Source organism: Puma concolor, chromosome E2 (assembly GCF_028749965.1).
Source record: "Puma concolor isolate L17-30 chromosome E2, mPumCon1.1.hap2, whole genome shotgun sequence".
NCBI lineage: Eukaryota > Metazoa > Chordata > Mammalia > Carnivora > Felidae > Puma > Puma concolor.
The window spans coordinates 58,891,073-58,917,235 of NC_141681.1; the positions used below are offsets into that span (position 1 = coordinate 58,891,073).

The window sequence follows — 26,163 nt, forward strand, 5'->3', positions numbered from 1 at the left end:
GGGCACTGTGACAGGGACCACAATGGGGAGAACAGAGTGACCAAGTCCCAGGAGTGGGCTGTACTCAGGGAGACTTCCTGGAGAACATAAGTCCCAGCCTAGGTTTAAAAAGGATGAGTAGGAATCTGCCAAGGGATGAAGGGGGTGACTCATGCAAAGGCCAGGGGGGCGACATAGCATGCTGTACTGGGGACAGAGCTCAGAGATCTGGGATGCTGGAGGACGGGGGTGGTGGTGGTGGTTAGGTCAGAGAAGCAGCTAGAAACCAGAGTCAGAAGTGCTGGAGTTCCAGGCTGCGGGGTTTGGGCTTTATTCTGAGGGTAGTGGGGAGACGGGGGACAGCTTTGAGCAGCAGAAGGGCAGGACTGGACGTGGGTGTGAGAAGGAGCCACTCGGGAAAGGGGTGAACAGGAGGCTGGTGCTGTGGGATGTGGCCAGTGAGCTGAGCAAGGGCTGTGGGGGTGCAGGGGGATGCATCTGAAGGCTATGGACGATGCAGGAAGCACATGGTGCTTAGTGGATGTCCCTTCCTTTGCTCAGTGAATATCTCCCAAGGTCTCCTGTGTGGCAGGCCCTGTGCAGGGCGATGCTGGGGGTTGGAGATGCTTCAGACCCTGCCCTGCCCTCTAAGGCCCCCCCAGTCTTGTGGGAAGCCAGACACGGACACAAATGGGGAGGGGGTGGTAGTTGGTGGTGCCCAGGGGCAGCCTCTGTCCCGATGACGATGACGATGACGATGACGAAGTGAGGCAGCAGAAAGGGGCAGAGCAAAGGAGGGACAGAATCAGGTTGGGTGTTGGGAGTTCCCCTCAGGCGCCTTGTGGGTAGTGGGTAGACTAGAAAGAGGGGGAGCCTGGAGGGCAGAGGATGGCCTTGTGGGTAGTGGGTAGACTAGAAAGAGGAAGAGCCTGGAGGGCAGAGGGCCAGGGAGGAACTCCCTGGGGACAGTTCCAGGGAGAGAGGGTGGAGAGTGTGGGGAAAGGAATACAAGTTAGCAAGAGTCAGAGGAGAACTGAGTGTAGGGTAGATGTATGGAGAGAAGGGCAGGGAGAGGTGGAGTCAAAAGAGTTTGGTGGGAGGAGGAAGGCCTGGTTAGGGCGCAGTGGAGTCTAGGTCCAAAGGCCAAACCTAGAGCGAGAAAGAGGTGGAAGATGGGCAGAAGGCGGGGAGGAGAGAGAAGTGGGGGAGGGGGCGGGGGAAGGAGGGGGAGGAAGGCAGGATGAGGGAAAGCTGAAGACACTGAGGGTGACCTGGAGAGGAGAGATGTCTCAGACACACAAAACCACACAGAGATGGGGAGGTGGATCTACAGAGAAGTATCCAGAGACATGCCCAGAAGGAAGCGTGGAGACTTGGAAGCTTGCACAGCGGACAGGACGGGAATGACCCATGTCTGGTTTTGTCTTCAGGATTCAAGAAGTATTTATTGAGCACCAACCTGTTCTAGACCCAGGCTAGGCCTAAGGAATGTGCTGGTGGGCACTCAAGGTCCGGCTCTCCTGGGGAGCCCTACGTTTGGACAGATACGGGACAGGACAAGCATTTGGGCCACCAAAGGCAGCACAGAAGCTGAGGTGGGGGGGTACAGGTTTGGGAGGAGCCCCCCTCCCCCCCGGCAGGCAGATTAACAGGGTTGAGCAAATCCGGGTGAGGTCAGAGCGCAGGCTGGGCGCCCAGCATGTAGGGTCTAGTAGTCCAGCGAAGAAATCTGCATTTATTCTACACTTCAGAGGGTTTTGAGCACATGCATGACATCATACTTTTATTTTTAACAACAACAACAACAACAACAGAACAGAACGGCATGGTTGTGCTGAGAATAGATTTAGGAATGAAACGTGGAAACAAGGAGTTAGGGACCGTTGTCCTTGTCCAGCTGAGGCTGACGATGGCCTGGACCAAAGTGGCGTCAGTGAGGACAGAGAGAAACGAAGGAATGGGGCCCGGATTTTGCAGGTAGAGCCCACAGTGGTGGGGACGGATGTGAATGTAGCAGGACGAAGAAGGAATGAGAAGTCAGACTGACAGAAAGAGGGACTCTTTTTTTTTTTTTAAGTTTATTTATTTTGAGACATAGAGCAAGCAGGGGAGGGGCAGAGAGAGAGAGAGAGAAAGAGAGAAAAAGAGAGAGAATCCCAAGCAGCTCCGCACTGTCAGCGCAGAGCTCAATGAGGGGCTCGAACTCACGAGCTGTGACATCATGACCTGAGCTGAACCCAAGAGTGGACGCTTAACTGACTGAGTCACCCAGGCGCCCCAGAAAGAGGAACTCTTAATCGGGCTTGCGCAGATTACATGATGCTGTTGTTTGTTGCCTAGAAGGCCCCCCCCCCTCCCCCGGGGGCAAGGAATCAGAATTTGGGTGGTAGGGACCAAGCGTCCTTCTTTGGACCTGTCAAGTTGGAGATGCCTGCTAGAAACCCAAGTCTGGGTATCCGGTAACCAGTTGGATGTGCAAGCCTGGGGGAGAGGCCATGGCTAGAAATATAAGTTTTGGAAACGTCAGCATATAGGAGATATTGAAAGCCATGGGGCTGGATGAGGTGACCCAGGGGGAGAAGGTGGACGGAGAAGTGACCCTGGCTAGTGCCTCAGGGACATCTGCAACAGGGAAGAAGAGGATGTAGCAAAGGGAGCCACAAGGGGTGACGATGAGGTAGGCGGAGGCCAGGAGGAAGTGGCCAGACGTGCTGAGAACTGAGCCAAGAAGGGGACTGCTAGGTCTGACCTGGTAAGAGGTCATCTCAGTGCAGTGGTAGGGACCGGAGCTCTGCTTGGTGGCAGTGTGTGTGGGGCGGGGAGAAGCCCATCTTCTTGGCATGAAAATAATAAGAGCTTTTATACCAAAGAAAGTTCATACCCTTTCTGGGAAAAGAGGGCAAGGGGATGGAAAACAGAAAAATACGCTGTGAAGTAAGAACTGTTAGAGCACGCAAGATGCAGGATGGTGGGAGGTGGGCCAGGAGGGCAAGGTGGATTCAGGCAGGACAGACAGACATGCCTCACCGGCTGTGTCTGCTCAGAATGCTCTGGTTCCCCTCTCGGCCCTGTCAAGGCCCGGGGAAACCCAGTGAGGGGAAGGAAGGAGCAGGTGGAACTCAGTTAAGGACTTCTGGGCCTTCCAGGTGCCGGGCAGCGTAATCTCCGAGTTGCAGGTCAGGAGACAGGTGGCCGGGCCAATGAGAAGGCAGAGGGAGTTGTTCCCTGATGGGGCACAGCTTGGGAGGACATGCCTGTGTGTCACCATCTCACTTCATCCATCCATCCTTCCATCCCTCCCTCCCTCCCTCCATCCTTCCATGCATCCACCCTTCTATCCATCCATCCATTGCTCCCTCCATCCATCCACCCTTCCATCCATCCTTCCATCCTCCTGTCCCTCCATCCATCCCTGCATCCATCCATTCCTCCCTGCATCTGTCCATCCACTCATCCAATCACCTAATGCACATCTGAGGCCTCTGTGCACCCAGCCCTGGGCTGGGCGGTGTTGAGGACACGGAGCTGAGTTCCTCCTGTACCCCGCCCCTGCCCCAGCCTGGTGGGAGAGCCAGACACAGACACACACAATCACACCAGAGTGACTCACGCTCCAATACAAGCAGCACAGGGCGCTGTGAGCGTCCAGAGCAGGGTGGACAGATAGGGCCAGGGTGCACCAGAGCAACCAGCCACGGACCAAGGAGTTGGTGAAAGGTGGGTCCCACCTGGCCTGTGCGCAGAAGGGCTGAGGGAGGGGGTGATGGGGTGAAGATCAGGCCCTGCTGCCATTCCACATGGCTGTCCCCGTCCTGGCCCCTGGGGGACCTGAAACTGCATGGAAGGTCCCCCGGGGGTGCCCTGTCTAATAAACTCAATGATGAGGACTGTGGCTCTGGTTCCAGTGCCTCTGACACCCAGCCCTTTTCACTTCTGGGGAGTTGAAGACAACCAGCACCATATCAGCTTTATCCATCAAGATCCAGGGAGCTGGGCCCCAGCCTTCTGCCCCAAGGGTTCAGGCTCTTCCCTCAGACCCAGGAGTCCTGGCCCCCAGCCCCATCCTCCTTCAGGCCCAGGTGTCCTGGCCCCCAGCCCCTCCTCCCTCAGACTCAGGAGTCCAGCCCCAGCCCCTCCTCCCTCAGACCCAGGAGTCCAGACCTCAGCCCCAGGGGTCCAGACCCCAGCCCCCTCCTCCCTCAGACCCAGGAGTCCAGACCCCCAGCCCCTCCTCCCTCAGACCCAGCAGTCCTGACCCCCAGCCCTTCCTCCCTCAAACCCAGGAGTCCTGCCCCCACCTCTCTCAGACCCAGGAGTCCAGGCCCCCAGCCCCTCCTCCCTCGGACCCAGGAGTCCTGCGCCCAACCCCTCCTCCCTCGGACCCAGGAGTCCTGCGCCCAACCCCTCCTCCCTCGGACCCAGGAGTCCTGGCCTCCAGCCCCTCCTCCCTCAGGCCCAGGAGTCCAGCCCCCCGGCCCCTCCTCCCTCAGACACAGCAATTAAGATTCCCAGCCAGGCCCGCTCCCTCTCCGGCCACCCTGGAGATGGGACCCGCGGCTCAGACGCTTGCCCCTTAAGGGGGTAAAAGTCCCCCCAGGCTCCAGCCGGGCCAGGACCCCGCCCCTAGGCCCTCCTCCCGGGACAGCCTCCCGCCTCCCCCCGCGTCCCCTTAAAATACCCGGGGTCCCTATGGCAACAGGCGCTGGGCGACAGGTGCGGGTGTTATTTACGGGTCGAGCCTGAAATAGCCCGGGAGGGCGAGGGGGTGGGTGGCTGGGTGGCTGGGGCCGAGGCCGGAGCGAGCGCAGCGGCGCGTCCGGGCCGAGCAGGCGGTGGCGTGCAGGACAGGCCGGCTGGGAGGCGGCGCGGAGCTGGGGCCGGCGCGGCGCGGAGGCAGGAGAGCGAGACGGGGCCCTGCCCGGGAGCCCGGGGCGGGAGGCCTGAGGGGGGCGACGGGCCTGGAGCTGAGCCTGGAGCGGTCCCGGCCCCGCCGGCCCTGGGAGCCCGGGGGAGGGGGAGCCGAGTGATCCCGAAGGGACGCCGAGTCCCTTCCGTGTCCCCGTGGTCCTTTGAACCCCGGGGGGGGGGGGGGGGGATTGCGTCCCTGTTTCCTGAGCCGCTGCGGGGACCACAGCCCCTCCTCCTGACCCGGATTGGGACCCCAGGTCCCCCTCCTGAGCCCCGGGGGCGTCCCCCAGCCCCCTTCTCCGGACCCCATTATGTCTCTGAGCCAGCAGTCCCCTGTCTGAGACCCAGGGAGACTTTCTCTGACCTCTCTTCCCCGAATGGCCGGGGAGACACCCACTCCCTTCTCCTGGTTTCCAGCAGGTCGCCCGCCCCTTCTCTGAAGCCCAGCCGGCACTCTACAGCCCCCTTCTGTGAATGTTGGGGAGGAGCGTCCTACTGCCTTTCTGAAACCCAGAAGGAGTTCTGACCTGTTCTGAACCCCAGTGGGGACCCAACTTCTCCCTCCCCAGACCCTGAGCCCCAGAGAAACCAGGAGGCATCTCCTCTCCAATACATAGAGGGCCTGGGCAACCCTCCCTGGGTACCCCAATCTCTGAGCCTTAGTGGGGTGCTCAGAGCCCGTCCCCCAGGACACCCAGTTTCCTGGAGATTCCTCCCAGTGGGGACCCAGAGCAGCCCCTCAGAGGCTCAGCTAGTACTCAGTTCTCCTTTCTCCCGGGCCCTCAGGCGCCCCTCCTGGATACCCAGCTTCGAACTCTGGGCCTTGGGGGTACCTTGCTTTTCTTCTTGGTCCCACCCTCCTCCCCGAGTTTCTGTGGGCTCCCTGGGGCCTCCCCTGAACTTAGAGGGTTCCTGGGCCAGAAGATCTATTTTGTTCTCTTCCAAGCTCCAGAGGCGACCTCCTCTCCCCCACTGGAGATTCCAGGGGAAGATCCCGATCTTCCTTTCTCAGAATCCAGTGGAAAGTGAGCCCCTCGCTTCCTTCAGCACCCCACTTGTTCCAACCGCCCCCCCGCCCCGGGCCACCCTCGGGACTCTGCCTCCTTTGCACCTGCTCGGCTACGGCCCCGAGGATGATGATGTGGTCCAACTTTTTCATGCAAGAGGAGGACCGGCGGCGGCGGGAGGCGGCAGGCCGGCGGCGGGCTCTCGGGCAGCACCAGTCCCGGCTGACGCCGGAGCGGGAGGGAAAGATCAAGCTGGGACTCCTGCTGAGCGCGGTGGGCGCCACGCTGGCCGTGCTGGCCGTGGGCACCGAGTTCTGGGTGGAGCTCAACACCTACAAGGCCAATGGCAGCGCGGTGTGCGACGCTGTCCACCTGGGGCTCTGGAAGATGTGCACCAAGCGACTGTGGCAGGCGGACGTGCCCGCGGGCAGAGACACCTGTGGCCCCGCGGAGCTGCCCGGAGGTGAGAGGCCACGCCCCCGGGCCGGGGATTGTTCCCAGAGACAGCGAGAGTGGGCGGAGTCAGGGAAACCCGAGCCCCAAGGAGAGAGCAGCCCAAGCCTACACCAACCTGTGCTCCCCGAGTAACCTTTGCTCCAGGCACCAACTGTGTGTGCTGGGGGGCGGTAGTTGGGGGCTGGGGGGGGGGGGGTGTGGGAGAGAAAGTCTGTACTTGCAGACTAGTCTGTGTACCGGCCATCCTGTCCACCCCCCTCCCCAGCAACCTGTCCGCAGCTACATCCTGTACCCCCAGACTAGCCTGTACCCTAAAACTCGCCCAAACCCTTAGACCAGCCTGTGCCCCTAGAGAGAGAGAGAGTTTGGGCTCCCGGGGTCAGCTTGCTTTTCCCACATTGGAGACAGGCCGCACTCCTATCCCGTGGGCCCCGGGGAGACAGATCACCTTAATGCCAACCCCAAAATGAAATCTGTGCCGGACCCCCACGGCCGATATTGCCAAACACAGCTCTCACCGAACACCCCCCAAAACCCTCCCCCCCCCCCCCCCCGCCCCGGGGAGACCTCGTGCTTCTGGGAGATGTGCTTTTCCATTTCCTGGTCCTGTCACCTGCAGATGCCCAGACCTGACCCTCCAGCCCTTTTTATTTTCTCTTCCAGACACCCCACACCCCTCACGGTCCCGCAGAATGGCATTTCATCCATGGCAATGCCACACAGCTATCCCATACCCCTCGCTCTCCCGGACAGGACATGCCATGCCGTTTACATGCACCATTGGGACATCCTATACCCCCTGGGAACGGGAATGGGCTCTTGCACCACACATACTGACCCAAGGAAACTATCTGACACCCCTCACGGTCCATGTAGGGTGTCCCAGGCTTGATCACCCATGTGAGATCTCCAAACAGTGTCCTATAACCTCAGTGCCTCCCACAGAAGATCTCCTATCCCTCTGGGCTCCAATGGGATTTCCCCCCTCACTTATCCACACACGCTATCTTCCACCCATAGGGTCCAAAATAGGACATCCCAAATCCTTGATAGCAGAGTGGGAGACCCCCACCCCTCGTCATGTGAGGTACCCATGCACTCAGCATCCAGATTCAACACCTCACTGCTGCAGATGGGCTACTTTTTTGCCCCTCACAGCCTCAAGCAGGAAGTTCCCAAACTTTTGCAAAATGGGGTGCCCTGGCAATAATATGCTTATGTAATATGCTTCGATGCTTACGTAGCACCCAGGCTCTGTTTGAAGTACGTCATGTGCATTAACTCGTTAATCCTCATATCCTCCTAGCAACCTTATGAATAGTTACCATCATCCTCATTTTAGAGAAACCAAACATGAGGAGTAAGGAATGGAAGTGGTTCCATCTATGCACCAGGCTAGTCATATGGGATTTGAACCTGGCTGTCCCGGTTCTTCACAATTGCACTATATCGCATCCCAGGAGTCCGTAAAGATGCCCCAAAGGTCCTCGCTGCCCTATAAGGGATGCCCCCCCAACCCCACTCCATAAGGCAGGACTCCTCATATCCTTTGATGTCCCCCCTGTTGGTCAGAAAGGACTTCAGCCTCCTCACAGGACCGTCTCATCATCCCACAGTCCTGACCCTCCAGAGGGGACCGTCCAAAAGTTCACAACTTCTGTTATCTCAGAAATATCCCACACATTGCCCTGTCCATCAAAGGACACCCTTAATTCCCTTGGCTACAAGTGGGGGGAGGGTGTGTGTGGCCCACCCTACTCTTTTCCAAATGGGATATGCCATCTGGAGTCTGAGACAAGATGTCCTGAATCACCGGTAGCCATGATGGGAGGCCAGACACCCCACGCTCTCTCAGAAAGATGGACCACACCTTCTTACTCTCTAGATGGGACTTCACGCTTCCCTCATGGATGAAGACCATGTGTCCCCCACTGACTGCTACCATCTCAGCAGCATCCTCAACCCTGCTGCAAGAGGTATCCTTTCCTCCTTGTTGCTGCAGGATTGCTGATGCTGCGGGGTAAGGACTCCCGTCCCGCTGCTCCTGATAGAACACGTCCTGCCCTTCTCCTTCCCTCAGAGGGCCAGTGCAGTGTCCCACTGCCTCACCTGACTCAGGACTTTATTTCTTGTCCCTCTACATCTTTCTTTGAACTGGAAGGTTCCTTTCTGCTTCTCTAGCCCGCCTGGCTCGTCTTCTTGTACCCCTCTCATTGTCTACCCTCTCTTCCTCCCCCTTCCTGTGCCTTAGTTTCCCCATCCGTAGCATGAGAACATGGGACTAGAGGAATTTTGTGGGAAGTTCCAGCTTTCAAATGCAGTTTATATATTTTTTTAAATTTTTTAACATTTATTTATTTTTGAGACAGAGAGAGGCAGAGTGTGAACAGGGGAGGGGCAGAGAGAGAGGGAGACACAGAATCTGAAACGGGCTCTAGGCTCTGAGCTGTCAGCACAGAGCCCGACGTGGGGCTCGAACTCAGGGACCGTGAGATCATGACCTGAGCAGAAGTCGGACGCTCAACCGACTGAGCCACCCAGGCGCCCCTATATTTTTTTTTTAAATTTTTTTTAACATTTATTTATTTTTGAGACAGAGAGAGGCAGAGCATGAACGAGGGAGGGTCAGAGAGAGAGAGGGAGACACAGAATCTGAAACGGGCTCCAGGCTCTGAGCTGTCAGCACAGAGCCCGACACGGGGCTCGAACTCACGGACCGTGAGATCATGACCTGAGCTGAAGTCAGACGCTTAACCGACTGAGCCACCCAGGCGCCCCTCAAATGCAGTTTAGAGAGCGCCCCAGCCTTTTTTTTTTTTTTTTTTAAGTTTGGGTTTATCTGGGACCTCAAAGATGGGCAAACTTTACTCTTTCATTTACATCACAAAATCATCGCCAGTCTTCTCTTGCTTTATTTTACAGTATTATCCCCTCCCCATTTCTTTCTATCTCTTTAACGTGTTTGATATGTATCCATCAGTATATATTTTATTTAATTTCTTTTTAATTTTTTTTCAACGTTTTTTATTTATTTTTGGGACAGAGAGAGACAGAGCATGAACGGGGGAGGGGCAGAGAGAGAGGGAGACACAGAATCGGAAACAGGCTCCAGGCTCCGAGCCATCAGCCCAGAGCCTGACGCGGGGCTCGAACTCACGGACCGCGAGATCATAACCTGAACCAAAGTTGGACGCCCAACCGACTGAGCTACCCAGGTGCCCCTGTATTTATTTATTTTTGAGAGGGGGAGAGAGAGAGAGACAGAGTGCAAGCAGGGGAGGGGCAGAGAGAGAGGGAGACACAGAATCGGAAGCAGGCTCCAGGCTCCGAGCCATCAGCCCAGAGCCTGACGCGGGGCTCGAACTCACGGACCGCGAGATAGTGACCTGGCTGAAGTCGGACGCTTAACCGACTGCGCCACCCAGGCGCCCCATCAGTATATATTTTAAGTTGGAAACTATACAGTGTTATTTTACATCTGTACGTGTTTTAATTTACATAAATGATATTGTGCTGTGGATTGTCCCCGTTTGTGATTTACTTATTTATCGATCTATTTGCTCAACGCTATTTCTCGGATCTCCCCACTTTGCTTTCTGCTCTTGTAGTTCATGGCTACTGCATGGTGCAGAGATTTGCACAGAGGGCATCTGCCCCATGGGCACTTAGGTTGATTCCGACTCCCTGTTCTTACAAACAGTGCTGCTACAATCATCCACACATATGTTCCTGCCTGTAGTGTTTCTCTGGATGTAGACCCAGAAACGAAATTGTTGGGTTATAGGGTATAAACGTACCTCGTTTCATAAAGGATGTCAGAGTGCTTTCCAGAAAGACATTAGTGCCAGTTTCTGGTCCCCAGCTGTTTCCTCTTATTCTTCCAGTGCTTGATATTATCCTTTTAATATTTGCCAATCTAATTGATCTAAAGTGCCCTCTCCCTGCTGATTTAAGTTGCATTTCTGTGATCCCTGGTGAGGTGAAGCATCTCTTCATATACTTGTGAGTCATTCAGACTTCTTCTTCTGTGAATTGACTATTCCTGTCCTTTGCCCATTTATCAATTGGGTTTCCTCTCTTTTCTTGCTGGTCTCCAGGTGTTCTTTGTGTGTTCTAGTTAGGAACCCTCTCTGGGATGAGAATCTCCTCTGAGTCTTTTAGCCTTCTGTTCCCTCTATCTTGGTGTCCTTTGTTGAATAAAGTGATCATCCGTTTCTAATCCCACTTGACCCCTTAACAAACCCATCTGATGAAGCCAGGAAAGAGACTATTATCTCATTTAAAATTTTTTCTTTAACGTTTATTTATTTTTGAGACAGAGAGAGACAGAGCATGAACGGGGGAGGGTCACAGAGAGAGGGAGACACAGAATCTGAAACAGGCTCCAGGCTCTGAGCGGTCAGCACAGAGCCTGACGCGGGGCTCGAACTCACGGACCGTGAGATCGTGACCTGAGCCGAAGTCGGACGCTCAACCAGCTGAGCCACCCAGGCGCCCCCTAGTATCTCATTTTATAGAGAAAGATTCAGAGGCTGCGGAGAGGTCAACAGCCTTCACAAGGCCACAGATCTGGACCTCTAGGTTCCAGACTGGAATCCCAGCTCCTGTATAGCTGGATGATGGCAGGCGGGTTTTGTTTCTCTGAGCATCATTCTCTCCTGTGTATATCAGGGATGCTGATATCCTACTTTTAGGCTGCTGGGACCTCTGTTAAATGCCCAGCCCTGAGCTTATGCCAGCAATGTCTGTATCATCACCCCTCTTTTTCTCTCCTGCTCCCACAGAAGCAAACTGCACCTATTTTAAATTCTTTACCACGGGGGAAAATGCACACATCTTCCAGAGAACTACAAAGAAAGGTGAGAACCACCCTGTGGTGGGGTGGTGGGGTGGCGGGAGGGGTACGCGGACCATGCCGGAAGAGTTCCTGATAGCATGGTCTTCCTCTCTGCTTTGCCCTGGGGTGGCAGGAGGGGATAGGGGAGGTCCCATCTTTGGGGGAAAGAGGTTCTCCAGAGCCCTGTGCCTGATGCTCCTACCCCAGCTCCACCTTTGTCATGAGCTGTGTGACTTTGGGGCAGCCACAGCCCCTTTCTGGGACTTTCTTAAAGATGTCCACCTGCCACATGCTAAGCAGAGTGCTGAGTGTTTCATTGATAAGAACTCCAGTCCTTGCCATGACGCTGCAGGGCGGTGGCTTCATCTTGTGGATGAAAAAACAGTAGTCTAGAAAATGGTTACATTTACTTTTTCCAGAAGGGGCAGAGGCAGAATCATCCCAAATAATCCTGACTCCAAAGCAATGCTCTCCTGTAGAATCTTCCGTGAGATGGAAATACTCTGTACCTGTGCTGACCGATGTGGTAGCCACTAGCCCCATGTGGCTGCTGGGCGCATGTGGCTGGTGTGATGCAGAGACTAAGTTTTTAAAATTTCGTTTCAATTTGGGGCACCTGGGGGGCTCAGTCGGTTGAGCGTCCAACTCTTGATTTTGGCTCAGGTCACGATCCCAGGGTTGTAGGATTGAGCCCTGCATCAGGCTCTGCGCTGACAGCTCGGAGCCTGGAGTCTGCTTCGGATTCTGTGTCTCCCTCTCTTTCTGCCCTGCCCCCACTCGTGCTCTGTCTCTCCCTCTCTCTCCCTCAAAAACAAGTAAGCATTAAAAGAAAAAAAGGCTATACCCTTTCTTGGGAGCCTGGGTGGCTCAGTCGTTTAAGCGTCTGACTCGTGGTTTTGTCTCAGGTCATGATCTCACAGTTCACGAGTTCGAGCCCTGCAGCAGGTTCTCTGCTGTCAGCACAGGTTTTACCTTTTCTGCTATAACCACAGCCTCTCCGTCACCCCAGTACCTCAGTGTCCATCCACACCAGTAAAGAGATTGTGGTCATGTCATGACTCCTATCCAGCCTCTGTAAGGGTTTAATGAGATGATACAGCTGAAACGTACAGTGTGATACCTGGCACATAGTAGGCCCTCAGTCAACAGTGGTTCCCACCCTCCCTGCTCCTTTCTGTCTTGTCTTTGTGCTAAGTGAGTTTGGGCAAGCCACTGTGCTTCTCTGGGATAGTGAATAATCACAGTGCACGTGTATAGCACAGCTCCTGTGTGCTAAGCACTTCACTGGGTACTTTTTATAAACTAATTCTAATCCGCACAACAGCCCAGTCAAATAGGGATTTTGACCCTGATTTTCTAGAGGAGGAAACTGGGGTTCAGAGAAGTTTGGTGACATTATTATAACCTTCCAGCAAGGCAGTGGCTGTACAGAACTCAGACTTGGATCATTTCACTGTAACAAACTACCTTCTCTGTTGTCACCCACATGCTCACTGCCTCAGTTTCCTCACCTGTAAACAAACAGTGACCAGATCCCAAGGAATAATTGGTAGTTCCCATTTCTTTCTAATCCTGACCCTGTCTCCTCTTTGCTTTGTGGCCTCAGGCAAATCACTGAGCCTCTCTGTGTCTTAGTTCCTTCAACAGTGTAAGTAAAATATTGGACTGAATGATGTACTTGAAAATTCTCTAGTTCTGAATCTTCCGTCTTCCTGGTTTTGGGTCTCTATAGGGGAGTCCTTCCCACTTCCTCCCTCCCATGTTCTCTACTTCTTCCCTTTACTCTCCTTGCAGAGCTGAATCTGGCAGCTGCCGTGATAGCAGTGGTAGGCTTGGCACTCATGGCCCTGGGGTGCCTCTGTATCATCATGGTGCTCAGCAAAGGTGCAGAGTTCCTACTCCGAGTCGGAGCCATCTGCTTTGGCCTCTCAGGTGAGGGCTGGGAGCCCGGAGACTGAGGGAATTGCATGCTGGGAGGTTGGATCTCCAAGAGCTCTTGCATGCTAGGAGGTAGGGTGTCCAAGCACTGTTGCATGGTGGAGTTTGGAACTCTAGGTAATGTTGTATGCAGGGAGGTAGAGTGTCCAAGCACTGTTGCATGCTGGGAGTTTGAATCTCCAGGGCACTGTTGCATGCTGAGAGTTGAGGGAAACCCACCGGCTGTAGTAGTCTCAAAAATGGAAGAATTCTGGGGCGCCTGGGTGGCTCAGTCGGTTAAGCGTCCGACTTCAGCTCAGGTCACGATCTCGTGGTCTGTGAGTTCGAGCCCCGCATCAGGCTCTGGGCTGATGGCTCAGAGCCTGGAGCCTGCTTCCGATTCTGTGTCTCCCTCTCTCTCTGCCCCTCCCCCATTCATGCTCTGTCTCTCTCTGTCTCAAAAATAAATAAATGTTAAAAAAATTTTTTTAAAAATGGAAGAATTCCAAGCTTTATTGTTGCCTAGACATTAAAGGGTCTCCAAACACTATTTTAAATTTGGACCAAGGGTTTCCGAGAATTGTTGCCTGCTTGGAGGTAGAGTCCACAAACACAGTTGTACCATGGGGATTGGAGGAAGCTTAAGGGTTATAGAGGTCTCAAAGAATGGAAAATTCTAAGCCCTGCTGTCCCCAGAGGGGTCTCCAATTTGAACCCAGAGGTCTTCAATTGCTGTTGCATGCTGGGAAGTTGGAGGCCATCTCCAGGCACTGTTGCTTGCTGGGAGGTTAGAGGACATCTCCAAGCACTGATGCATGCTGGGAAGTTGGAGGACAACTCTAAGCACTGTTGCATGCTGGGAAGCACCAGGACTGTAGTAGGCTCAATGTGAGAGTTCTAAGTGCTATTATTGGCTGGGAATTGGAAAGTCTTCAAATACTCTTTTAGCTATGGAACTTAGGTCTTCAATGAATGTTGCATTCTTGGAGCTGATGGTCAAAAAAAAAATTCTACATCTTGTCAATGTAGTGCTCATTGGATCAGATGTTTGCTAAGGTAGATAGAAAGGTCACTAATTATATAAGCTTCATTTGTTCATCCTCTGTGAATTTACTGAGCACTTACTATGTTCCATGCACTGCGCTAAGGGCTGGGTATATATGACTAACAAGACAGATACAGTCTGCCCCTCACAGAGCCTAGCAGAGATAGACAGTAACCAGTAATTACACATATAATAATGCAACTATAATTGTGATGAAAGTTATGATAAAGCGTATCATTAGGGGTAGACACTGCAGTGAGGGTGTATCAGAGGAACTCAGAGAAAGTGGTATTTAAGCTGGTAATTGAAGGGTGAATAGGACTCATCCAAAGTGTGGTGGTGACAGTAGTGGTGACTATATTGATGATGTTGTCTATTGTGGTGGTGGTGGTGACAATGATGGTGGTGATGGTAGGGATGATGTTGGTGATGGTGGTGATGGTGGTGATGAGGATGATAGTTAAAATGGTGGTAACGGTAGAGATGATGGTGTACTGATGGTGGTGATGGTGATAGAATAGCGATTTGACAAGTTTGAGGAACAGAATGAAGGTCAGAGCATAAAGCAGGCAAAATCTTTCACAAATGTACATGGTAACCTTAACTAACAAGTGGGGTAGACTCTAGTACAAGATAAGGGAGAAATGATAAGTCTTCACGAACATGAACATATGAATGGAAAATAATAATGATCAATTTTTATTATTTTGTTCCCTTAGAGATCTTCCTAAATAAAGGGGAAAATTCAATCATCTCCTTTCCTTTCTTTCATTTATTCATTTTATTCATTGATACACACACAGACATATTACACACTTTTGTACGTTTTTGTATATGTAATATTATCAGAATGTACAGGACAGAAAGGTGCCTTCCCTTAGGGAGATTACTGGTTAAGGACACCGAAATAACACAAATCATCCCACAATTACAAACTTCTAGGTGCTATAAAAGAAAAAGAAAAGTAGATTTCTATGAGAGTGCATAATGAGAGCACCTGATTTAAAGCAGAGAATTAGTGAGGGCCTCCCTGAGTAACCAAGCTAGACAGAGTTTGGTGAATTTAAGGTCTTGAAAGAAAGCCAGTGTGGCTGGAGCATGGAGAGTGAGGAGAACACTGGGGTCAAAGATGGACCAGGAAATCAACAGGGAATCCAAACATCTAGGTTGGCGTCTAACTTCTGACAAGTTGTGTGATCTTGGGCAAATCTTTTATCTCTGAGCTCAAGTTCCCACATATCCATGAAGTCAGTCACCCAAGTATCCATTTGTCAAGTATCCATCTATCCATCCATTCATCCCATCTATCCCCGTCTGTCCGTCCATCCATCCTTTCATTCCATCTATCCATCTGTCCGTCCATCTATCCATCCGTCCGTCCATCCATCCATCCATCCATCCATTGATTCATTAATTTCCTCCCACTCCCTTCTTCCTTTTCCATTATCCTTTCTCTTTTATCTGTTTTCTGTCTATTCATCCATCCGTCTGTCCATCCATCCATTCATCCCATCTATCTATCCATCCGTCCATCCATCCATCCATCCATCCGTCCATTGATTCATTAATTTCCTCCCACTTCCTTCTTCCTTTTCCATTCTTCTTTCTCTTTTATCTGTTTTCCGTCTATCCATCTGTCCGTCCGTCCATCCATCCATTCATCCCATTTATCCATCCATCCATCCATCCATCCATCCATCCATTGATTCATTAAATTCCTCCCACTTCCTTCTTCCTTTTCCATTCTCCTTTCTCTTTTATCTGTTTTCTGTCTATCCATCTGTCTGTCCATCCATCCATCCATTCATCCCATTTATCCATCCGTCTGTCCATCCATCCATCCATCCATTGATTCATTAATTTCCTCCCATTCCCTTCTTCCTTTTCCATTCTCCTTTTTTTTTTTTTACCTGTTTTCCCTCTATTCATCCATCCAATCATTCAACAAGTATTTTTTTTTTATATCCAGTAGGTGCTCAATGCTGTGCTTGATACCACTGGGGATAGAATGATGAATAATATTAAGATGATCCCTGTTTTTGTAGAATTTATAGCATGGTAGGAATTTGGTTATTGAACTCATACTCGTGTTATTCCAGGGGGTGCCATGAAAGTGAGGATATAAAAGTGTTTTATGGAAGTCTCAGGCATGAAATTTTTCTGCAAACTGTACAAGCAAGTGAGAGCAAGGGGGTGGATTTGATGCTGTAAGTATTTTGGCTATATTTGGTATCAGGCCCTGGACAGATTGAATTTTCAAGATCTCCTTAAATAAAGGGACATGTTCAGATTATATTGTTTCTCTCCATGAAATATATACATCAGGTATTGTTCATGTTTTAGAGATACAAGACAGACAAGTTTCCTGCTCTCATGGATTTATGATAGCGAGGGAGATAGCCATGGGACAAATAGACAATACTAATATAAATTAATATATGCTAATAATTACCAGCTGTGATAAATGCTACAAATGAAAATGAAAGAGTGTGGAGGAAAATCTGTAACAGGGAGATCTGATATAGACTTGAGTGGCAGTGCTTAAGGAGGGCTTCTCAGAAGTGCAATAGCAGTGATAGTAATAGTAATAGCAATAGCAATAGCAATAGGAATAGTAGTAAATAGCAATAATAATGGTAATAAAGAGTAACAGTAATAGTAATAAATAGTAATAGTAATAAATAGCAATAGCAATAGTAATAAATAGTAATAGTGATAGTAATAAATAGTAATGGTAATAAAGAGTAATAGTAATAGTAATAAATAATAATAGCAATAGTAATGGTAATAAAGAGTAACAGTAATAGTAATAAATAGTAATGGTAATAAAGAGTAACAGTAATAGTAATAAATAGTGATAGTAATAGTGATAGTAATAAATAGTAATAGTGATAGTAATAAATAGTAATGGTAATAAATAGTAATAGTAATAAATAGCAATAGTAATAGTGATAGTAATAAATAGTAACAGTAATAAATAGTAATAGTGATAGTAATAGCAATAGTAGGGATGTGTAAGGCAGTACTCAGAGAAGGGTAAGCAGAAAATTATTCCAAGCAGCATAAAGGTCTTCAGGTTTGAAAGAATTTGGTGCATTTGTAGACTGAAAGAGGGGCGCCTGGGTGGCTCAGTCAGTTGAGTGACTGACTCTTGGTTTCAGCTCAGGTCATGATCCCAGAGTTGTGGGATCAAGCCCCGCATCTGGCTCCGTGCCAAGCATAGAGCCTGTTTCAGATTCACTCTCTTCTCCCTCAGCCCCTCCCCGGCTCTCTCTCTCTACAATAAAACATACAGACTGAAAGACGTTGTACTCCCCACTATTTTAGGGTGGGAAGAGCTGGGGAGATGAGCACAAACAAGGAGGCAGGGGCCAGATCACGTAGGCCCTTCTAGGTCATACAAGGCATGTCAGGCTTGGTCGGGGAGGAAGTACAGAGACGTGTCTAAGAGAAGAAGCTATGCAGTAGACCTGGCTTTAATCAAACCTGAGCTCCACCTCTCCAGGCTTTAATCTTCCCCTCTGTAACGTGGGGATAATAATACGTACCTCATGAGGTCTAGTGGGAAGAGATGAGATGAGAGAGTGTTTGGTTAGATTCTTGTCACAAAGCCAAGGCTAAGAGTCTACTGACTACAGCCCATGGCCAAATCCTACCTGCCCTTTGCTTTGGGGTTAGTTGTAGTTTTAAACCATAAATCCTACTGTGGTTCCTACCTGATTCAAAAGCCAATACGTTCACAATCAATTACTACCACTAGAATAATGTGGCTCCCAGGTCTTATGTGGCCTGGCTCCTGGCTCTGTGGGACTTCGTCTCTTACCACCTGCTCCCTCTGTCCTGGTTTCATTGGCTTCTTTGCTGTTCCTCAGACACTTCAATCTCATCTCCCCCTCAGAGCATTTTGCACTGCTATCCCCTCAGCCTCCACTAGATCATCCCATGTCTCATCCCTTCCTGTCATTTAAGTCTCTGATCTCATTGACCACCTAGGAGGCCCATTGCCTGCCGTGTCCCTACCTTGCCCCCTTTTCTTCTATCATGGAATTGATCACTCCCTGAAATTATATACCTGTGTGTGTATTCCATTGCTCGGGCTGCCATAACAAAGTACCACAACCCCGGGAGGGTTAAAGAACAGAAATGTGTTGTCTCATGGATCTGGAGGCTGGAGGTCTGAGACCCAGACATGGGCAGAGTCGGTCTCCTCCAAGGCCTCTCCTTGGCTTCTAGACGGCTGTCTTCTCCCCGTGTCCTCAATCTGTGTATCTGTGTTCTCCTCTCCTCTTCTTGTGGGGACACCACCATATTGCCCTCCATATTGGATTAAGACCCTAGTGGCCTCATGTCTGTTTAATTATTGCTTTAAAGACTCTGTCTTCGGGGCGCCTGGGTGGCAGTTGGTTAAGTGTCCGATGACTCTTGGTTTTGGCTCAGGTTGTGATCTCACAGTTTCTGAGTTAGAGCCCCCTGCATCTGTGAATGTGGGAGCCTGCTTGGGATTCTCTGTCTCCTGTTCTCTCTGTCCCTCCCCCCTCACACTCTCTCTCAAAACAAACAAACAAAAAGAAAACTTAAAAAAATTCTATCTTCAAATATAGTCACATTTCAAGAAACTAGGGGGTCAGGACTCCAACACCTGGACTTTTGGAGGCACAATTCAGTCCACAGCAATACATTTGCCCTATTATTGTCTAATTCTCCTTCTGGGATGGAGCTCCAAGAGGACAAGGCCTTTGTTAGTCTTTTTTTTTTTTTTTTTTTTGATATTTATCTATTTTTGAAAGACAGAGAGAAACAGAGTGTGAGCGGGGGAGGGGCAGAGAGAGAGGGAGACACAGAATCCGAAGCAGGCTCCAGGCTCTGAGCTGTCAGCACAGAGCCCGACAGGAGGCTTGAACTCACAGACTGCGAGTTCCTGACCTGAGCCGAAGTCGGACGCTCAACTGACTGAGCCACCCAGGTACCCCTGTTAGCCTTGTTTATATATTTTATAATGGGGGCTCAATTAAGATGTGTTGAATGAATCAATGAGGCATGAATTTGCAGAGGAATCAAGGGGACTGGAGAGTGTCTTGTCTGAATATTCTTCCACCTCTGGGTCCCTAAGCTGAGCTGCGTGGGGCCAAGGAGGCCTCAGAGGGGAGCTACTGACCCACAGATCACAGACTCCTGGCTGCATTCTCCAGGACCCCGATTAAAAACCATGGGGGTGGGGGGCGCCTGGGTGGCTCAGTCAGTTGAGCGTCTGACTTTGGCTCAGGTCATGATCTCGTGGTTTGTGAGTTCGAGCCCTGCGTCGGGCTCTGTGCTGACAGCTCAGAGCCTGGAGCCTGCTTCGGATTCTGTGTCTCCTCCTCTCTCTGCCCCTCCCTTGCTCATGCTCTGTCTCTCTCTGTCTCTCAATGATAAATAAACATTAAAAAACAAAAACAAAAACCATGGGGGGAACGAAGTACCAGGGAGTGGGGGGGGGGGGGAGAAGAGTCCGGGGTCTGAGAGAGGGGGTAGCTAGGACCCATGATTCATGGGCCATCAGATGGTCCTACAAGATCTGACCCCTGCCCACCTCTGCACGTCTATTCCCCACCACTCTCCCCTCCCCACTGTCTTTTCTCCAGCCACACTGACCTTCTTTCTCTCCCCCAGACACACTGTATTCATCCTACCACCGGGCCTTTGCACAAGCCATTCCTTCCTCTTGCACCGGCCATCACTTAGTTTTGTGCTTCCTCCAGAACCTGGCTTCTGTTCATCCTCCAAGTCTTAGCTCAAATGGCTTTTCCTGGTGACATCATCTCAAATGGAGACATCATCTCCAGCTCTGTTCCTGGATGTCACTCGCCTTCCCATCACCCTGTTCTATCTTTCCCGGCACACATCACTCTCTGAAATTATCTCATCTTCTCATGTGTTTACTTTGGACATTACAACCTGGCAGCCTGTGGCCAGCGATGACCCATAAATGGACTTTGGCGAGCAGGGCATAACGTTTCTCTGAGCCAATGTTTCAAGGTTGGGCAAATTCCCATAAAAAATAGTAATCATTTACAAAATTCCAGCTAATCTTAAAAACTCAGAAGATCTGGCAATTTAAGTCCCCATTTCTGAAGGGTTGCAGTTGGCTGAAGCTGAGTTTTGGACTCTTTGTCTCCCCCCACCCCCACCAGCCCCCGCACTCACCTGCTTTGTTGACTTCTGCTTTCTCATTGCCTCCTGCAGGCATTTGAGTTTTGCAAGCCTTGGTGTATTTGTTTACCACCTGTCCCCTCCATCTAAAATACAAACTCCATGAGGTTAGGGTCTCTGTCTTGTACTTTTTTCTTTTGTTGTTGTTGTTGTTGTTGTTGTTGTTGTTTTTAATTTACATCCAAGTTAGCGTATAGTGCAACGATGATTTCTGGAGTAGATTCCTTAATGCCCCTTACCCACTTAGCCATCTCCCCCCACACACCCCCTCCAGTAACCCTCTGTTCTCTATATTTAAGAGTCTCTTATGTTTTGTCCCCCTCCCTGTTTTTATTTTTGTTTAACTTCCTTTATGTTCCTCTGTTCTGTGTCTTAAAGTCCTCATATGAGTGAAGTCATATATTTGTCTTTCTCTGACTAATTTCGCTTAGCATAATACCCTCCAGTTCCATCCACATAGTTGCAAATGGCAATATTTCATTATTTTTGATTGCCCAGTAATAATCCATTATATATATATATATATATATATATATATATATATATATATATATATACTACATCTTCTTTATCCATTCATCCATCAATGGACATTTGGGCTCTTTCCATACTTTGGCTGTTGTTGATAGTGCTGCTATAAACATGGGGTGCATGTGTCCCTTCAAAACAGCACATCTGTATCCCGTGGATAAATGCCTAGTAGTGCAATTGCTGGGTAGTAGGGTAGTTATATTTTTAATTTTTTGAGGAACCTCCATACTGTTTTCCAGAGTGCCTGCACCAGTTTGCATTCCCACCAGCAGTGCAAAAGAGGTCCTCTTTCTCCCCGTCCTTGCCAACATCTGTTGTTGCCTGAGTTGTTAATGTTAGCCATTCTGACAGGTACAAGGTGGTATCTCATTGTGGTTTTGATCTGTATTTCCCTGATGATGAGTGACGTTGAGCATTTTTTCATGTGTCGGTTGGCCATCTGGATGTCTTCTTTGGAGAAGTGTCTATTCATGTCTTTTGCCCATTTCTTCCCTGGATTATTTGTTTTTTGGGTGTGGACTTTGGTAAGTTCTCTATAGATTTTGGATACTAACCCTTTATCTAATATGTCATTTGCAAATATCTTCTCCCATTCTGTCGGTTGCCTTTCAGTTTTGCTGATTGTTTCCTTCGCTGTGCAGAAGCTTTTTATTTTGACGAGGTCCCAGTAATTCCTTTTTGCTTTTGTTTCCCTTGCGTCCAGACACGTGTTGAGTAAGAAGTTGCTGCGGCCAAGATCAAAGAGGTTTTAGCCTCCTTTCTCCGGAGGATTTTGATGGCTTCCTGTCTTACATTTAGGTCTTTCATCCATTTTGAGTTTATTTTTGGGTAGGGTGTAAGAAAGTGGTCCCTGTTCATTCTTCTGCATGTCGCTGTCCAATTTTCCCAGCACCACTTGCTGAAGAGACTGTCTCTATCCCATTGGATATTCTTTCCTGCTTTGTCAAAGATTAGTTGGCCATACGTTTGTGGGTCCATTTCTGGGTTCTCTATTCTGTTCCATTGATCTGAGAGTCTGTTTTTGTGTCATGTTTTTTTTTTTTAAATCAAATTTCATTGCAACTTAACTTGACTGCCTTTCCTTTTGTTTCGTGATTCACCATCTTTATTGGGGTATGGTTGATGAGCTTTATTAGGGTATGAATGGTGAGTAGAAATTGTAGATCTTTAAGGTGTACAACTTGGGGTTTTGATATACATGCACGTCATGAAGTGATCACCACAGTTAAACTAGTTAACAACATGCATCACCTCACGTGGCCACCTTGGTGTGTGTGGTGAGAACACCGAGGCTCTCGTCTTGTAACATGTGTGATACAGTATTGCTAACTATAGTCACCCCGCTGCACATGAAATCCCCACAACTCGTTTGTCTTGCGTAATTGAGTTCTGTACCTTTGCCCCACATCTTCCCCTTTCCCCTCCCCCCACCAGCCCTTGGCAACCACCTTCTGTTCTGTGCTTCCATGGTGAGTTCAACTATTCCAGATTTTACTATCGCTCTTTCCAAAAGCCTTACTTTTTTAAAACCAGATTTTACTATCGCTTTTTCCAAAAGCCTTACTTTTTTAAAAGTAAACTCCATGCCCAACATGAGGCTTGAACTCATGACCCAGAGATCAAGAGTCACATTCTCTACCCACCAAACCAGCCCCTTTTATTTTTTCAAACAATTTTTTAACGTAGTCTTTAATTGATTTTCATGTTTTTGATTTTGGACTTTGATTTTTTTTTTTTTTTGAGAGAGAGAGAGAGAGCAGGAGTGAGGGGCGGAGGGAGAGAGAGAATCTTAAACAGGCTCCACACTCAGCTTGGAGCCTGACACAGGGCTCGATCCCACGACGCTGGAATCATGACCTGAGCTGAAATCAAGAGTTGGATGCTCAACCAATTAAGCCACCCAGGCACCCCTGCTTTTTCCTTTTTTTAAATTTTTTAAATGTTTATTTATTTTTGAGAGAGAGAGACAGAGCGTGAGCGAGGAAGGGGCAGAGAGAGAGAGGGAGACACAGAATCTGAAGCAGTTCCAGGCTCCGAGCCGTCAGCACAGAGCCGGACACGGGGCTCGAACCCACAAACCATGAGATCATGACCTGAGCCCAAGTCGGCCGCCCGACCGAGCCACGCAGGCGCCCCCACATTTTTCTTTTTTAAAGCGCTAAAACACACATAAGATAAAATTTACCATTTCAGCTGTTTTGTGCTCAGTTCTGTGGCACTAAGCACGTTCACCATCCATCTCCAGAGCCTCTTCACTTTCGTGTTTCCCCAAGCACAACTCTGTCCCCATCAAACAGCAGCCCCCACCCCCCATCCCGTTCCCCCAGCCCCTCGGCCTCTGGCGACCACCACTCTCCCTTCTGCATCTGTCAGTGTGGTGTTCCTTCTTTATCTCCAGCTTCCAGACTCGTGCTATAGGGTTGGTGTTTAGTAAGTAGCGGTCGAAGGAATTAGGTGGGGTGGTGCTGAGGGCCCCCCAGGTTTCCTGTTTGAACGAGCATGAGATGGGGTGTGCTGGGGAGACGCTCAGACCCAGGTCGGGGTCCCCGGGGGCCTGAGCGCCATGCCTGTCCTCTCCCCACAGGCCTGCTGCTCCTGGTCAGCCTGGAGGTCTTCCGGCATTCTGTCCAAGCCCTGCTGCAAAGAGTCAGCCCTGAGCCTCCCCCAGCCCCAGCCCTGGCCTACGAATACTCCTGGTCCCTGGGCTGTGGGATGGGGGCCAGCCTGGTCCTCCTGCTGGCCAGTGGCTGCTTCCTCCTGCTCACCTTGCCTCCGGGGCCCTGGGGCTCACTCTGCCCCAAGCTGGGGCACAGGGCCACCTAGAGCCAGCACTGTGCCTTCTCTAACTCCTTCCTTTTCTTCTTATCCCTCAAAGTCTTTCCCCTTGTCCTGGAGAAACTGTGTTCTGCCTGCTGTGGGGCACACGTTGTTTGCACACACCTCCCTCTCCTGCCTCATGTTTTCCCTCTGTGAATATGTTCTTCTCGGTGGCCGAATTGGGATGCTTGGGGTACGATGGAGAGAGGCCTTTTACAAACGAGGGTCCCCAGGGAAGGCTTGCAGGGGGACCTGATGGGGTAACTGGGGAGTAGGGTGGGGGGGATGAGGTCAGGGGGTCTTAGGACGGACTTGGACTGATTCATTTCCCAGATCTGGATGTATTCACTTGTGAGAGAGGCATCTTCCAACTAATTTGAACCTTGGGGAAACAGGGGAGGGGGAGGGGAAATCGCTGGGTCTGGCCTCGCTGTGGTCTGGTTTGGGATTAAAGGTTTGGAAATTTCAGAGCTTTGATTTGGAGTCTGTTTGGATATGGTTGTGCGTTCCGGGGTGGCGAAGTGACCCCTTGTGCTCTCCGGAAACCTGCTACTTAGCAGCCCCGAAGTCACATGTCAACAAACCCACAGAGTGACCAGAAAACTCAGCAGCTTAGAGCACACACATCGTGGGTTGAACTGCATCCCACGTCTGGACGCCTGTGCTGGGATCCCGACCCCCAGGATCTCAGGGTCTGTTCGGAGGTACCCAGGTGAAAGCGAGGTCATCGGGGTGGACTCTCCTCCAGCATGACTGGAGTCCTTGTAAGGAGGGGAGGACGCAGACAGGCGCCGAGGGAAGACACAGAGGCCCTCTGCTGCCTGTGAACCGAGGAGAGAGCCGGGAACGGACTCTCCCTCACGGTCCTCAGAAGGAGACAACCCCGAGACCCGCTGACCCTGGACTCCCCGCCTCCAGAACCTGGAGACAGTACACAGTGTCCTTCAGGCCACCGGTCTGGTCTGTGGTGCTTTGTTAGGGCAGCCCCAGCGGGCTGGACAGATTCTAGTGCCTGGAAACGGTGTGACACACGGGGCTCTGGGACGGGGGCAGGGACAGGCAGGGGGCTTTGGAGGTGCCCGACAGAAGAGCCGCCCTGGGCTCCAGGAGACGGTCGGTGGGGACACGCATCCCCAGGGCTCAGAAGGAGGCGGGGACAGTTGTAGGGACAGTGGCTGTGTTCTCAGGGAACGCCGTCATCACTGTGCACTAGAAAGCTGGTAGGAACCGGAACAGCACCAGCTGATGCTACAGAGAACCAAGACCCACGTCCAGGGCTCCAGCGCTCAAGCCCAAGGACCGGCCTCGCACCTTGGGAAGACCAGGTGTGTATTTCAACTCCACAGTCACAGCTGGAGGGGGCTCCTGGGAGGCGCAGTCGGGTGGGCGTGTGACTTCCGCTCAGGTCATGATCTCACGGTTCGTGAGTTCGAGCCCCACCTGGAGCTCTCTGCTGTCAGTGCAGAGCCTGCTTGGGGTCCTCTGTCCCCCTGCCCCCCACCTCTCTGCCCCTCCTCCCCTCTCAAAAGTAAATGAATATTTAAAAAAAGAGAAAGTTGCCTTTCTGTAGATGCAGCCAAAAAAAGAAAGAAAGAAAGAAAGAAAGAAAGAAAGAAAGAAAGAAAAAGAAAGAAAGAAAGAAAAAATCGTGGCTTGAGCGCATTCTTTGGTTTCACAGGGATAGCTGAAGCTCGTCTGTTACCTCTCAAAGGCCAAAGTCTCTTAAACTTAAAAATGTTTGAAATAGGATCACCTGGCTGGCTCAGTTGGTACAGCAAACTCTTGATCTTGAGGTCTTGAGTTCAAGCCCCACGTTGGGTGTAGAGATTACTTGACAAATAAAATCTTAAAAAAAAATTACAATAGGGAATATGTGCTGATTTATGAATACAAATGTGCTAACATCATGCATTTGATTTCCTAAATGTTATATTTACAACTTAAAGATAATTACACATATCATATATAATATTTTATATACCAATAATATATAGTGTATGATTATAGTTAATTGGTTACTGTATTAAAAATATGGATATTTAATATGTTGATATGTTATCTTAACATTTTCTATGTTTAGTTATATATTATAAATACAATTATAGGGGCACCTGGGTGGCTCAGTTGGTTAAGCATCCAACTTCGGCTCAGGTCATGATCTCGCAGTTCATGAGTTCAAGCCCTGCGAGCTGTCTGTGCTGACGGCTCAGAGCCTGGAGCCTGTTTTGTGTTCTGTGTGTCTCTCTCTCTTTCTGGCTCTCCCCTGCTTGCACTCTGTCTCTCGTTCTCAAAAATAAACATTAAAAATATTTTTTAAATAACTACAATTAAGTAACTATATAGCCATATAGCATCATTATATATTATAGTAATCATTACATAAATATTATTTATATTAATAGCCTGTCATGGTTTTTTTAAATATAATTTTTTATTTATTTATTTTTTAAATTTTAATGTTTATTTATTTTTGAGAG

General features: G+C 50.1%; 1 protein-coding gene across 2 annotated transcripts; it reads left to right on the plus strand.

Annotated features, from left to right (window-relative positions):
- Window positions 1–4,720: 4,720 nt before the first annotated feature.
- CACNG6 (calcium voltage-gated channel auxiliary subunit gamma 6) lies at window positions 4,721–24,809 on the plus strand. 2 transcript variants are annotated; one of them, XM_086690636.1, is made up of 4 exons: window positions 4,728–6,357; window positions 11,135–11,209; window positions 12,982–13,119; window positions 23,454–24,785. In XM_086690636.1, the coding sequence occupies exons 1-4, from the start codon at window positions 6,021–6,023 to the stop codon at window positions 23,690–23,692; spliced, it is 789 nt and encodes a 262-aa protein (XP_086546762.1). In that variant the 5' UTR covers window positions 4,728–6,020; the 3' UTR covers window positions 23,693–24,785. The 2 variants fall into 2 exon arrangements, with proteins under 2 accessions (XP_086546763.1, XP_086546762.1); XM_086690637.1 differs by lacking the exon at window positions 12,982–13,119 and having other exon boundaries at window positions 4,721–6,357; window positions 23,454–24,809.
- The last annotated feature ends 1,354 nt before the right edge of the window (window positions 24,810–26,163 follow it).

Bases quoted from the DNA above. Each gene is read 5' to 3' on its own strand.
- CACNG6 (XM_086690636.1), top strand. From the start codon at position 6,021: ATGATGATGTGGTCCAACTTTTTCATGCAAGAGGAGGACCGGCGGCGG. The intron at 11,210-12,981 runs GTGAGAACCACC...CTCTCCTTGCAG, and splicing joins CCAGAGAACTACAAAGAAAG to AGCTGAATCTGGCAGCTGCC. The intron at 13,120-23,453 runs GTGAGGGCTGGG...CTCTCCCCACAG, and splicing joins CATCTGCTTTGGCCTCTCAG to GCCTGCTGCTCCTGGTCAGC.